Raw genomic sequence first — 14,975 nt, 5'->3', positions numbered from 1 at the left:
ATTACAAAATTTGTTGATTAGTTACATGTGCATTGTGTACACATTTGTTGCACTATACACATGTACACGAGGCTACAAAATGCACATGTAGACTGTATTAGCCCGATGTAGGAGCCATATGTATGTTGGTTTATAAATATTTACACTTGCACCTTTCATAATTGTTATCTTTTAAACATGATCCAGCTGAGAGTTGCATTTTTTTATAAGAGTAGTGTTTACAAACTACTTTGATAAAGTCAACGTGTACACTTAATTTTGACTGACACATGTACATTAATCCACAAAAGCTTATGTGTACATCGTTTTACTTGTACACCGAATAAATTTTGAACATACATTTACATAAGTTAAAACAGAGGCCTAGAATAAGCGGCGAGATGGAGGAGATGAAGGCGGTGAGACAGAGGCGATGAAGGCAGCGACGAGACAGAGGCGCTGAAGGCGGCGACGAGGCGAAGGCAGAGAGACAGAGGTGGTGAAGGCGGCGACGAGAACAAGACAAGGACGAGACAGAGACGAGACGGAGGCAGGGATTTCAGCTGAGGGTTGGATCCGAAACAGAAAGGTATGTTATTGATGACTGGTGTAGTGTTTCCATGAATTTACTCTTGAATTTACAGAAGAACCGTGAAAAATACAAAGGAGGATGATGAATCTGACTTTATTGCGTCAGGAGTGGAAAGTGGTGGAGGAATATGGTGATAATTTGAGAAGCCGACGAAGGTGGGGGTTGGATCCGAAACAGAAAGCTATGTTATTGATGATTGATGTGGAGTAGATTCATTGCTGAGCCAAAACAAATAAGAAATCACTCACTTTGCTTAGATAGATCAATAGAAAGAGAGGATTTTGATCTTATTCTAGGGTATAACGACTGACCCATTCCGGTGAGAATAGCGGTGGAGACACCGGTGAAGAAAGGAGATGATGAGGAATGTCCATTACAATTTTTAGAAGAAATACGACTAAAAAAGGAGATGATGAATGTGGCTGAGTAAATCTGAATCGTTAAAAGTTAAAGTACAAAAGCAAATCCAATGGCCAGAAAATGAAACAGAGATAAGTCTTGTCAAAAGTGTTAGATTTAATCTGAGCCATTGAGTGGGAAGAGAAATGTGTGGTGAAGGTTAATTCCCGCTAATATAATAGTTTAGTTACTCAGCTGGTTAGTTAGTAAGTGACAGATTTATTTAGAAAGAAGGAAAGCAGTTAGAAAAAAGTGTTTTGATAGAAGAAAGTGACTTATTGTGTTATAATAAACTTAAAACTGCTTCTGGATGTAATTCTTTCTTCAGAAGCTGCCACTGAACGATCTGGAGCATAATGTTCTTCTTACAACATTTGGAACCTACAAAAACAATGATTCGTCACAATACCACAACATCCAAGTATACAAATGTGATATCAATTCGTTCACATATTTTGTTTTATTAATTTTGTAATACATTTCTTAATCGTAAGTTTTATGTTTTACAAACTAAATTTAGGTGTAAAAACTATAAAAAATTGACGAAATACATAATGCTAAAACTTTTGTGTAAGCTTACGTAGATTTTAAATTATTTCAAAAATTTATCTATTTGTTATCTTAAATAACTGACATTTATTTATCTCAAACATATGATTATTTCAAAACATAACTAATTTGTATTTAAATTTATTAAATTTTAGTTTTCTATTAAATTGAAATAAAAAGGTCTTTTCATATTTAAGAAAATGCCATTTAAAAATGGTAGATCTTTCAAATTTTGAATCATAGATAGGGTATTTTTCAAATTATTCCATAAATATAATCAAAAAATTGTCTCAAAATGATTATTTCTGATTATGTATGTGAGCTAAAATCATCTCATCTCTTTATCAATCTATTTAATAATTTTTCTGAAATGTTTCATGGATTGCGAACCAATAAATCTTGTCAAAACAAGTTTATAGCGATTAAAATGAATATGAGCAAGGCATATGATATGACAGAATGGAAATTTAGTGAGTCTCCTTTTCACATAATGGGTTTTGATCCTCGATGGATTAATCTAATGGTGGAATGTATTTCTTTAGTTCAATATAGGGTACTTCTCAATGGTCAACCAAGAGGTCTTATTACTCCACAGCGGGGATTACGTCAAGGGGATCTTTTGTCTCCTTATTTATTTATTACTAGGGTAAACCCGCCCTAAGGGCGGGTGAATAAATAAACTAATAATATAATTGTATTTTATAATATTTAATTTATTTTAACTAAAAATAATATTTACTTACATAAGTACTATTTTTTAATATTCATTTTAAAAATTATATGATTGGACTTATTATAAAATTTCAAAATATGTATTGATAATTTTTTGTTAACGACTGTGTGTAGCATTTTCTCCGTATGATTAGCAGGTCCATTGTTGGCAAAGAAAAGATTAGAAGGTCCATTGTCTAGATTAAGTGCCTATGTATTTGATTTTATTAAATGTAGGAGTGTTCGTGTGATGTGTTTTTTTTGCTGTCGTCCAAAGTTAGAAACAAAGTTACAAACTATTGGTTATGAAAATAGATATGCTAGAGTATGAGGAGCGTGTGTTGTGTTCACTGTAGGCTGAAGGTAAAATAGTTTGTTTTATTTATTACGAAAGTAGAAACACATCTCAGATAGTATGACACTAACATATTGTGCATAAATTCTGAAAATAAATTTTATCATTTGTTTGTAATAATAGGATATGTCACATAGGCCTGGGACATACTATCCGAGATCCATATTCGATCCGAGATCTGCTCCGGATCTGCTTCGAAAATAGGATATCCGGGGTGTCCGGATCCGAATCCGAATAATAAAATCTTGGATCCGTGCAAACTAAATCCGGATCCGGATATCTTAATTTTTAGGTCTGGATATCCGGATCCGGATCCGTATTTTTAAAAGACATTAATTTTTAAATTTTATTAATATTTATATTTGATATATTAATTTTAGAATTTCTAAGCCAAGATCTCTTATTTAGTTGAGATTATGAGTTGATAAAAATAGACATTAACCGGCTTTCAAGATGTTGCAATCCAGTTCATCAAATTATGTTTATTCTTTTGTACTTAAGATGCAAGTAAATCCGGATCCGGATATCTTAATTTTTAGGTCTGGATATCCGGATCCGGATCCGTATTTTTAAAACACATTAATTTTTAAATTTTATTAATATTTATATTTGATATATTAATATTAGGATTTCTAAGCCAAGATCTCTGATTTAGTTGAGATTATGAGTTGATAAAAATAGACATTAACCGGCTTTCAAGATGTTGCAATCCAGTTCATCAAATTATGTTTATTCTTTTGTACTTAAGATGCAAGTAACCTCATGTACACAGAAAATGTCACCAGGAAGAAATTGTCCCGGTTTGCGACCAATACATGTAACCTAATATACTTTGTGTTAGTGTTGTGAGTTCATATACACTCGAAATCTATTTAACTGCTACATGTTTTTCCCACAGCGGCACACAGCCATTAAATTCATATTCGATCGTTGCATGATCAATAGGACAGAAGCTTAAGAATATTATCATTTGGCAGCTTCTCTAAGAATAAGATATCTTAATGTAAAGCTGTGACTGTGAGGGATAAAATCATTGGGCTTGCGTGTTATACTACCTGACTGACATTTCTTATAACATTTTCTCGAAGATTCCAGTATACTCCGGTTAACCGTCTCCGTCAAACCAGCCTGAAATAAACTGGACTTTTCTGCAAACTTCTCCACAAGCTTTGGCAGTTGGACTTTCTGACTGGGTAAGCTTAATTTAATTTTAATGTAGTCTTCTTTCGACTATCTTTTAGCTCATATTGGATTTTCTTCGGTGTATATACACGAACCTGTTTCAAAAAAATCAACAACCAAGAAGCAGATACTTCAGCTTTTATTTGGCATTGACTAAAGAGTTTCACAATTTCTCTTAAAGATCAAAATACTATGGGATCGGAGTGGATGCTTGAAGTAAGTGCAAAATGTAGGAAAGGTTCAGGATAATCGATTGTGTAAAGTTAATATTTCAGCTCCTGCTTTGGATTTTTTTGAAGCAAATAGTAGTCTAAGCCACTGAAAGAGAATAAATGTAAAGAAAAAACCTTTTTTAACTTTTGGTTTGTGTTTGGAAGCTAACCTTCCAAATTTTTAGGAATTTCTTTTCAAACTTACCTGTCCAGGATGAGAGTCTTTACAATTAATGTGACATCTAATGTTAAAATATACATTAGCTTAGTGTGATATCTCGTGTAGAATATAACTTGAAAAGGAAAATAGATAACGGTTAGGAGTAAAAAGTATTTAGTTATACAAATTACATATATTTAATCTAAAATTATCACAAAATAATACACATAAGAGAAAATGACTAAAATATCATTTATTATCAAATGAAAAAAGATTAATAAAAAATATTAGTGATATACATGTTTTTAAATATTAGAGATGCATATAATATATGGAAGAATAAATTATTTTTAAACTTAGAGATACATATGTTTTAAAATCTTTTCGTGAATATTATTTTTTATGATTTTTATGTGCTATTTTTTTTGAACGATTGTATGTGCTAATTTTAAGACAACCAAATATAATCTAATGTTTATGTAGCCAAACCGGAGTCATTGTTTTTTTTTTGACAAAAAAAAAATTCTTTCTCCACATATCGCAATCACATGTGTCAACATATACTTGACTTTCATCTAAGCTATTAGGATAAGTGAAATGCTGCCAACTTAGTAAAACCATTTGACTCTTCTCGTTCTTTGAAAGCAACGAAGGTTGCCTAAACTTTAGGAAAAAAAAAATCGATCCCCAAATTTGAAACTTTAATCTTAGGGTTACTCATGGGCCGTATCCATTTTCAGAATCATTTCCGTCTCGATTCAGAATCATCTCCATCTCGCCACTGCTAGCGCTTGATCGGATTGATTTGCTTCAGGCGAAACATGGTAGTGATTCCTCCAAAGATTTTGAATTTATTAATCTTTGTATGTGAATCATGTAATTCCCTTTAGATGCTCCGTCGCGGCTGTGGTGTCCAAATCGGTGGGTTTGACAGTGAGTTAAGAAGGGTAGTTCTGGTCAGTTGCCTCTGTGTTTTCTCCACAGCTCCGGTGAATTAAAGTTTGTCTCTTTGCTTCGTTGTCGTTTCTGCTTCATATGCCTCGGGAATGAACTACATAAAGCTTCTGGCCAGAATCCATGGTTCTCCGGTGAATTCCAAGAGAATTCAAATGGAGACCCAAGTAATCCACGTTTACGTCTCCGGTGAAACTTTTCCGCAATAATGAAAATGATGGAAATTCTATGAATCTCCACTGGCTTTCTGCTATTCTCGAATCAGAGAACACTTACATCGTTTCTATCGTCTGCAGGAGATGGGAATTCGCTAATTGTCGTAGCATATTATTTGAAAGGTAAGTAAAAGCAACGAAGTGGATTAAGCAATGAGATTTGTTATCATTTACATCCCTTTTTATTGATCAGAAAATCTGAATGACATAGAACGTGAGGAATCAAAATTAGTTACACGTAATTAAGTTCTTGGAGTAAAGGCCATAATTGAGAAGAGTAATTTCTTGGTGTGAAAGTTAAAAGGAAACGTTTCGATGGCCCATCGACGATGGGGTTTGCAGAGTAGGCGAGAAGACAACGTTGTGAAAGATTATAGTTTTTCTATAATGGGGACAGGTGTCAGTCTCTCCTTTACCCAATTGATGATGTGGCATCACCAGGAGAGAGTGAACTCTACTTTATATAATTAGATGTGTTTTTGTCCTAAACCTTACTTTGATGTTAATTTCATGCTTAATTTCTTGATCATTTGTCTCACTTCTTACTTGTTTCCCTTTGATGTAGGAGATACAGATTTGAGGACAAATATTTTCAAAGGAGGAGGGGATGATGCAACCATGGTTGAGCCAGATGACTATGCAAAAAAGGATAAGCTTGGATGGCTGAATGGAAAGCTTGAAGATGAACCAGAGGCTGGAGTGGAGCATGCTGAGCTTATCTCTCACTCAAGTGACATTGAAAATCATGTCAAACAAGCTGGAAAAGATGTGATCAGACTCATCCATGACTTAGGCCTCTTTCTCAGCCTAAAAGAAGATCAACATCCAAGTTGAGGATCCATTGTCTCTTTCTGAATGGACAGCCACAAAATTCAAGTCAAGAAGTCAGCCAAAATAATTATTATTGAGTTTTCATAAATTTTAGTTTTAATTAAGTTTTCTCATTTTTCTACAAATTTAGGACTTTTCGATTTCCTTTTTTTCTTCTCTACTTAAACTCTCTTTTTTTTTTCAGAACAAAACATTCACCTTTTTTATAAAAATCTCTCTAAATCTGTGAATCATTTGCTCATCTTTGAACATCGATTGCTAGGAGTTCATTCTCTGCAAGCAAAACTTGTCTTTGATCGAAATCATAGTTCATTCTCTTGATCTTAGACTCATCTACACAAGTTCTGATTATTCCATAGATCAGATCTGAAGATCATCCCATCAAACCACCTATCATCCACGAAATCAACCTTTATCTCTCTCAAATCACCAGATCATCCTTCAAAAGAATCAGGGACAAAAGGATCTCCTCATCAGGGGTTCATCAGCAAGTAATGAATAAGGCAGTAACTGGTAAATCAAAAAAGGAATAGATGGAATATAGATGAATGGAGTAAGATGAATGGAATACAGTAGAAAAATAGAATGGATTCATTCAATTAATTTATTCCTTAGCAAAATTGTTTTGGAATTTTTTGCTTTATATTTTGGTTAGTTTTTTTTTTTGAAAGAATATTAAATTAATTCAAACAAAAAGCTATTTTGGTTAGATTTTTTTGGAATTGATGGAATGAGCATTTCATTCCATTAATGTTAAATTGTAATTTTTTTGATGGAATTAATCATTCCAAAGCATTCCATTTCAAAAATAGTCGAAATCCAGTTGCAGCCTAAGTTTTTGCTATATTTAGTGGAATCATCACAAGACTTATCTCATTATATTTCTCTTTGCCTTCAGTGGCGTAATTTGCGCCAATATTGAAAAAAATCAAATTAAAGGATCGAAAAATAATTAAAAAAAAAGAAAGATATTAAGAAAGAAGATTTCTAAAGGAAGAGAAAGCTAGATCTCGAAGATAAAAAGAAAAATGAACAAAAAAAACCTCTTCTTCAAAAAAAAAACATTGTTTGACTCATAAATAAAAGCAACAAACATTGTCATGACACTATTTCTCCTTTTATTAAACAAATTTTTTAAAATGAAAATGCTAATCAAACAAAACAAACATAAAAGAGAGGCTCCACTGAAAAACCTAAATGATTCTCTTATGTTATTATGTTCTCATTACCCTCTTTGTTCTCGTTACTGTTGTTGTTGTTGGCTACACCCACCGACTCTCTTTCAAAAAACCTGAACCGGCGACATCATCACCGCCATCTTCCGTGATGTCAGTCTGCCTAGTTTTCTGCTGCCTCATCTCAAACTTGTTTCCGCCAGTGCTATCTTCCCCATCATCAAATTTTGGCGTTTGAAAGGTATAAAGCTATTGCTGTTATCAGAATTCAGTCTTCTCAAAGATCTTCCAGCATCATGTCTTTGGCCAAGCCCAAACCTCCTTCCCCTGAAGCTATTTCTCATATCTCATTCCATCAGCTGTTCATATGCTTCTAGCAACCTTGCGAGAATATTTAAAATTATTCCATATACTTTATCCTTTTGGATTGTATATGTCTTTTTTACATGCATAACTGCATTTTTACACCAATCATGGGGATCATCTTACTTGAATTTACTTTATCAAGTTCTTTTTTGAGTGAAAACATAATCTATTCAATGTTCTACTTACTAGGATTCTTTAATTCTCCCCCTCGAGATGATGACACTTCATGTCTAAATTCTCGTACTGAATCCCACTCTAGAACCAAAAACATATTCAGTTTTCCCATTTTGGAAAGAATTATGTTTCAAATCTGAGATCATGATTTGGGGCTGTTTAGAGAAATCATATATAGTGAACTTGTTTAATGATTCATCTCCCATGATGTTTTTCTTTATTTTCTTTAAGACATACTATATCTGAAAAATTTCTAGTTTTTCAACATTTCACAATAATGTCGATAACAATATTGGAGATGGCTATATCAGTAACCTTCAGGTTACCACCATTTATACTTTTTCCATCTTTTACTTATGCATGTAATTTCATCATAAACTCTTATAGAACCAATAATAATATGCTCTGCATTAGCATTAGCATTATGCTCTTCATTATCCAATTAACAATTGTTAGAAAAACATTTAGAGAAGCATTTACTAAATGCTAACGCTCTGGCCAATGCTCTCTGGCCAATGCTCTCATATGAAGCTTTTAGAAGAGCATTTTCATTTATAATTTACAAAATTAAAGAAAATATATAATTAATTCATTTATTATATTTCATAATATCATAAAACTGTTTTTATATCCAAAAATTAAAATTTTGATTTCTAAAATTAATTTACAATAAAAATATTTTTTAAAATAATATTTCACATTAAAAATATTATTTAATTTATATAATTTAATTTATTTTAAATTTGAAAAATTATTTTAAACATATTTTTTAAATTATTAAATAAAATAAATTAATTATATATCTTTTTAATTGCATATGTTAATGTATATATATATATATATATATATATATTAGAAATATATATATTAAAAATAAATATATTATATATTATATACTAATTTTTATAATAATTTTAAACAACATAATCATATTGCTTTACCAATCATCCTATTAAACAGTTTAGCTAAAGCATACATCTCCTACAGCATACTGCTTCTATAGCATAGTGCTACTGCTAATGCTAATGTTCTACCAATCAAGGCATGACCCAATATCATCCAAGTATATCTATCTCCATCCTGAATCTCAAAATCTTCATCATGATTATAATTCTCATGTCACATCGATATTTTCATTTTTATTTTCTGGATCAACAAGAAAATCTATAACATCAAGATGAGTATATCTATTTAAGTCATGAAAAGATGGTCCGAGCTCATAAGAGATGAAGTTTATTTCACTTCTTTTCTCTCTTTCTTTTTGATTCTCGATACAGATCGGCTAAATATTTTGGCTTAGGACAAATACATACCCAATGTTTTTTCTTTCCTTTTCTGTAGCAAACTTTTTATGTTTGTCTTTTATCACCAGGCTACTTTCATTTTTCTTGGAAGTTCTAATTATTTCACATGGTTAATCTTCTTCCTTTTCCTCTCTTCCACGACCACGATAGCGGTTTCTATCGCATCCACATCCCGTCCTTACTTAGTAGGATGGACTTGATGGTTTATTATCATGAGTTCATTTTTCTTTCAGTTTACTCGGTGGATTTACATCAACTCCAACTATTAGAAAATCCTTTCTTTCAAGGATTTAATTATTCAAAGATCTTCATGATCTTTTCTCATGATACATCTTATCTTATAAACCATCATTATAAACCATCATTAAAGTGGTATAAAATATGATGGCTTTATATTTTTACTCATCTGATATAGTTTTTAACTTATCGATGATTTTACAAAGCTCATTTTCTCTTAAGTGCAACTTTGCACCTACTGTCCATACCATATGATTACTCTCAGTAATACCAAGGGCAGTTATTTTGAGTTTTTCCAAATTTGACATGATAACCGTATTTATAGAATAGCATATAAAAATATCATAGCGATGGAAATTTAAATGCATAATTTAAATGTAGAAATTAAAGGTATAAATTAAAAGCATAAATTTAAATGGCAAAATTTTAAAGAACATAAATAAAATTGGAGGCTTAACCTTCCACATGATCCGAGGAGACATCGTCTACCATATTGATCATTTTTTTCAAGATCTAAGGAGGCTTAGTCTACCATATTGATCTTTTATTTTTCCAAGGTCCGAGGAGACTTAGTCTACCATTTTTGACCATTTCTTTTTTTTTCCTCACGGAGGTAAAGCCTACCACATGTTTCTTTGATCGTGAAGGCATATCCTACTATAACAATCAGTCGGAGAAGGCAACGCTTATCATCCCGAAAAATAAACGGAGAAGGTCTAGCCTATCACTCCGGAACAATAATAAAATTAACATAATTGAAATTACTGAACAACATAAATTAAAACTTATCTCGCTGGTTGGAAAGCTTCATGCTGATAACGTGTTATAAATTATTAGCTCAAGAGACATATACCTACATATATATGTATGTTTATATCTATTATTATAATTATATATGTATATGTTTGGTGTGAGTGGAAGGAGACGACAAGAAAGAGAGATACGAGTGAGAAGAGAGTTCTGTATTATTATTTCTTCTCGTGTTACAACACAAGCAATATATACGAGTCATAAACCGACTCAAGACAACAAATGTTTAATATACGAGTCATCCCATCCCTTCGGTAAGTGGGATGAATATGTCTAATGGTACTTCTGGACATGTCTCATCGATTGCCAGGTAACATTTTCTTAAAATTTCTTACTTGTGTTGTAGCTTCATGTACGCTTCTTGGCAAATTTGGTTCTCTTTTGAAATTTATGTGGCTAACACATAGGTTGTGAGATATAGAGGATTGCCGCTCACAATCTATGTGCGTACACAATCACATAGATTTGAAATTATTGATAATCTCTTTAACCGTGTGTCTTGGATAAAGATGGTGATATGAGGTATAGTAAATATTTCAAGACGATTGGCAAACCTTTGTCTGTATGATAAAACTGTGAAAACAAAGTTTGATTACAAGAATCAAATGCTGTTGCTAAGGGAGCTCTTGCCTTGCTTTCAGTATGTCAAGTTCTGCAGTGAAACCCCATTACATTGCCATATAAAAGTAGCATATATATAATATAGAGATTTTCTAAAAGTAATTTAACACAGTTTTGTTAAATCAAGTACAATAATAATAATAGGATGGTATGAGTGGATTTCAGTTTAATCAAGTTCTTCGTAAACTGGATCAGCTGATACAACTAAGGACTTGCAAATGATCCATAAATATAGCTTTGGTTAATACATCAATGGCACCAAAGTGTAAATATATTGGAAAATTAAAGGTAATATAATTTTGTACTCTTATTTTAATAGAGTTGATAAAGGTAAAATAAATAAAAATTTAACTTATATATATTATTTAATAACTTTTATTTACAAGAAAAATATTTTTTTTTTACCATAGACTACACATTTTACTTTGACAAAATAAGAAAAATCATCAACAACTTAAAAAAAAAATAGTTTCAGTACATGAGTTAGAGCTACATCTTTTGTCTACAGCTCAGCTCAGAAGATAACAATAGAAGAAACACAACTAAGAACAATTTTCGGCACCATCCGAACTGTTTTTGTATTCTAAACTCAGTTTTGGTAATTTCGCAAATTAATAGAAAGGATTTTATTACAAAAATGTTTAAAACTATATACAACATTCAATCAACAAAAAGAAGAGCATTTTTCAATATGATAATTCTGCATATATTATATTCATATAACAAAACTAATTGCAATATTGTTAAAGTAACTAACCGCGCTATGCACGGAAAACGACCTAGTAAAAAGAAAATGAAGAAAAAACCTCAACTTCATTGTCATGACATTATTTCTCCTCTTATTAGACAAATGTTTTTAAAATGAAAATGCTAATTAACCAACACAAAACAAAACAAACATAAAGAGAGAGGTTCTATTGAAAAACCTAAAAGTTCCTCTTATGTTATTTTGTTCTCATTACCCTCTTTGTTTTCGTCTCCGTTGTTGTTTTTGGTTACACCCACGACTCTCTTTTGCGAAACCTGAACCAGCGACATCATCAACCCCATCTATGTCAGCCCGCCTAGTTTGCTGCTGCCTCACCTCAAACTTGTTTCCGCCAGTGCTATCTTCAACACCATCAAATCTTCTTTGGCGTCTGAAAGGTATAAAGTTGTTACTGTTATCAGAATTCAGTCTTCGCAAAGATCTTCCAGCATCATGTCTTTGGCCAAGCCCAAACCTCCTTCCCCTGAAGCTATTACGTTTCGTTCCATGGCTCCTCCTTTCATCGAATCCCGGCGGCGGCATTCTGTTTCTTGGAGGTGACATGAAACCTATTTCTTGATCTTCAAGAAACCGTTCCTGGAAAGGAAACCTCACGCTCTCCATCATCCTCTCCTCGGCTCTAAACCCATCATGAGGATGAGATAATCTATCTCCACCGTTCCACTGGACTGGAGAACGACTTCTAGATCTCCTAAAGACCGGAGAGTTACGTCTTTCCCTCCTGTTACCACTCCTCCAGTTGTGGATCCGACCAGAAAACTGGTTATTATCACCGTGCCTGCCCCTCATTACATGATCCCCACCATTTGAAAACCGACCACCGCGGTATCCCCCATTTGAGAAACGCTTACGTACATAACCATCAGGTTGTGATCCTTGTCCGGACCCTGATCCTGATTGATCAAATCTGCCCATCATACCTAGATTTTCAGGGTGTGGAGGCTCGAGAACATATGGAAGTCTGGAACCCGAACCACGAAAGTATCCTCTACCAGAACTCCTGTCATGTCTCCCAAAACAGTTATATGGACTCATGCTCAAGTCTTCATTATCATCAGATCTGAAACAAAAAGAACCATTACTAGGTTAATAATGAACTATTAAAAAGTAAAATGACCTCAAAATGAGGCATGGAAAGAAAAAACTTGCCTAGTCCTCGGGAAGCCATCATGCGAAGGCAACTCCTTAAATGGTTTCGGCACAAACCTCCTTGAAGAAGAAGACTGCTTCTTAAGATGCAAATCACTCATGCGAGCCACATCATTCTTCTCTACGTCCCTTCTGTCATGAGCCTCTCCAATTCTCAATGCATCATGAGATTTACGCTCTAATGGTCCCAAGTTAGTCTCTGCCAAGATTCCCTTTCCATAATCCTTCATCTTGTTGTCATTATTTTTAGCCATAGAATAGAACCCTTCATCTTTAACCTTATTTTTTCCCCTATGGTATGGCTCCCTTAGTTCTCCATCCTCAAGCGGGGAACTATAACCAGGTTTGAACTTATTTCCATTTCTAGCAGCTGCTTCATCCTTAGGACCACATGGTGATGAAAACTTAACTTGCCCAGCTGATGCAGCAAACCCATCTAGATGGTACTTACTACCATCAATAGGTTCGCTCTCTCTAGGGGGCATTGGATTTGTGATTGCTCCCTTCACATCTTTTTCAGAGGCATCATCTTCTACATCACAAGGTGGACCCCAAGCATCCATAGAAACATTTAAATCCCAGTGTAACCTTAAATTCTTTTTCTCAGTGGGTTCACTGACCGATGATTTATCTGAATTTATGAGAACCCCACTATCAGGTGCTAAATTTTCACTTTCAGTTGGTCCCTTAGTAGCTACTATCATCCCTCCTACGCTCGCTGTGCCCTTCTCATCAGCCAAATCAAACGAAGATTTTTCACTTTCAGGCAGAATATCAACAGCTGGTGCAAGATCATTGCTCAAATTACACGCAGCATCCGCAAGTAACGCAATACCAGAAAAATCAGGACCACTGCTATCATTCTTTGGGTTTAACTTCCAAACATGGTTGATCTCCGGCCTATGTTTTGAGATTCCACGTCGACCACATGACTTTCTTGGTGACGGGGAGGCAACCATCATTCGCTGCTTTTTCATTGGAACAAGCGCAGTTTCTGCCACATGCTGGCCTAGAAGCTGCCATAAACAGAAAGGACAGAATCAGATATATATATATATATATATATATATATATATCAATGTAATGAGACCGTGAGGAACACAAAGGAAAGGAGAAAAAACATTTCCAGGCTCTGACTCATTTGCTATTGTGCCTGATGAACTCTTGTCTTTGTTCTCAACATCTGAGTCTGCAACTCGTACAATTGCTTTTTCATCACGCCTTGTTAAACTTTTGCTACCTTTCGCCATCCAAGGAAGCTCACTGTCATTTGTACTCTTAAGCTTACCACGGTTGGTTTTTGCCATGCTTCAATAAAATAATATTCCATTAATAAACCATATATGAGACAATACAAAACATAACCAGGAGCTAATGTCTATTGTCTATTATGGAATATTCACTGTAGATGTACTTCATAGCTAGAAAACCAGTTAAAGACTCTATGAGCTCTTACCTGAAAATAATATCCCTAATTTTGAAACATTTTAACAAGCATTCTTGGTGTTAAGAGCATAACAATCTAGCATTTATTTCAGTTTTAATCCAATTATATCTGACTCAAGATCATTGTCTTCACACCCTTGATCAAATGGGAAGAATAAATGTTCATCAGCCATGCACTGACATAAGAAGGCAAGATCCATCAAAAGAAAAATCGTCATTGCAAAACTTCTTTCATTTTCAATCATGAAACATCGATTCCTAAGCCTATCATACAAGGTTGTACATAGATGAATCAGAGGGACCACTGGTTCATATATATAGTATTAAAGCAGAATACCTAATATGATTATGCCCTTAGTTTTTATAATTATTTACAAGAGAATGCCATTGCCTTTTTTGAATTTTTTAATAATTAATTCTCCTTCCATATTTATAACCAATCATAAAAACATTTATTTTTCTTCTCAATTATAGTCAAACAGTATAAACATAAAGGGTGTGGATGCGTACTAATTTAAACTTAGGCTTATACAAATAAAAATATAATGTCAGGTTACATATTTTAACTTAATGGTATATGAAACATACAAATAATACAAATAATTATTAAAATTTGGAAAATTATAGTGGTATATTATTTTATTAATTTTTATAATAAATTTTTTTTAATAAAATCAAAAAATGAAACCAATTAATATTTTATCACTTTCAAAACTTCTCAATTATAAATATAAATATAATTATAAATTATAAATTAGCATCTGATTATATATTATTACATTTAT

The 14,975-nt window shown here is 33.1% G+C and overlaps 2 protein-coding genes across 9 annotated transcripts; one reads left to right on the top strand and one right to left on the bottom strand.

Moving 5' to 3' along the window:
- The first annotated feature begins 2,384 nt into the window (after positions 1-2,384).
- Positions 2,385-6,372, top strand: LOC106404671. 8 transcript variants are annotated; one of them, XR_007317124.1, is made up of 3 exons: positions 2,392-4,963; positions 5,390-5,431; positions 5,502-6,372. XR_007317124.1 is itself a non-coding variant. In XM_048742765.1 (3 exons), exons 2-3 carry the CDS (start codon positions 5,696-5,698, stop codon positions 6,140-6,142), a joined length of 279 nt encoding a protein of 92 aa, XP_048598722.1. In that variant the 5' UTR covers positions 4,744-5,431; positions 5,651-5,695; the 3' UTR covers positions 6,143-6,372. The 8 variants fall into 8 exon arrangements, 3 of the variants coding, with proteins under 3 accessions (XP_048598722.1, XP_022548944.1, XP_048598721.1); XR_007317122.1 differs by having other exon boundaries at positions 2,393-5,260; positions 5,651-6,372; XR_007317121.1 differs by having other exon boundaries at positions 2,393-5,260.
- A 5,412-nt stretch (positions 6,373-11,784) lies between these two features.
- LOC106403366 lies at positions 11,785-14,051 on the bottom strand. Its single transcript, XM_048742134.1, has 3 exons — positions 13,866-14,051; positions 12,745-13,760; positions 11,785-12,655 (listed from the first exon to the last, which is right to left on the bottom strand). Exons 1-3 carry the CDS (start codon positions 14,049-14,051, stop codon positions 11,785-11,787), a joined length of 2,073 nt encoding a protein of 690 aa, XP_048598091.1.
- Positions 14,052-14,975: the final 924 nt, after the last annotated feature.

This window comes from Brassica napus, chromosome A10, assembly GCF_020379485.1.
Source record: "Brassica napus cultivar Da-Ae chromosome A10, Da-Ae, whole genome shotgun sequence".
NCBI classification, from domain to species: Eukaryota; Viridiplantae; Streptophyta; class Magnoliopsida; order Brassicales; family Brassicaceae; genus Brassica; species Brassica napus.
Note: the sequence above shows the minus strand (reverse complement) of the source record. Positions and strands in the feature narration are given on the sequence as shown.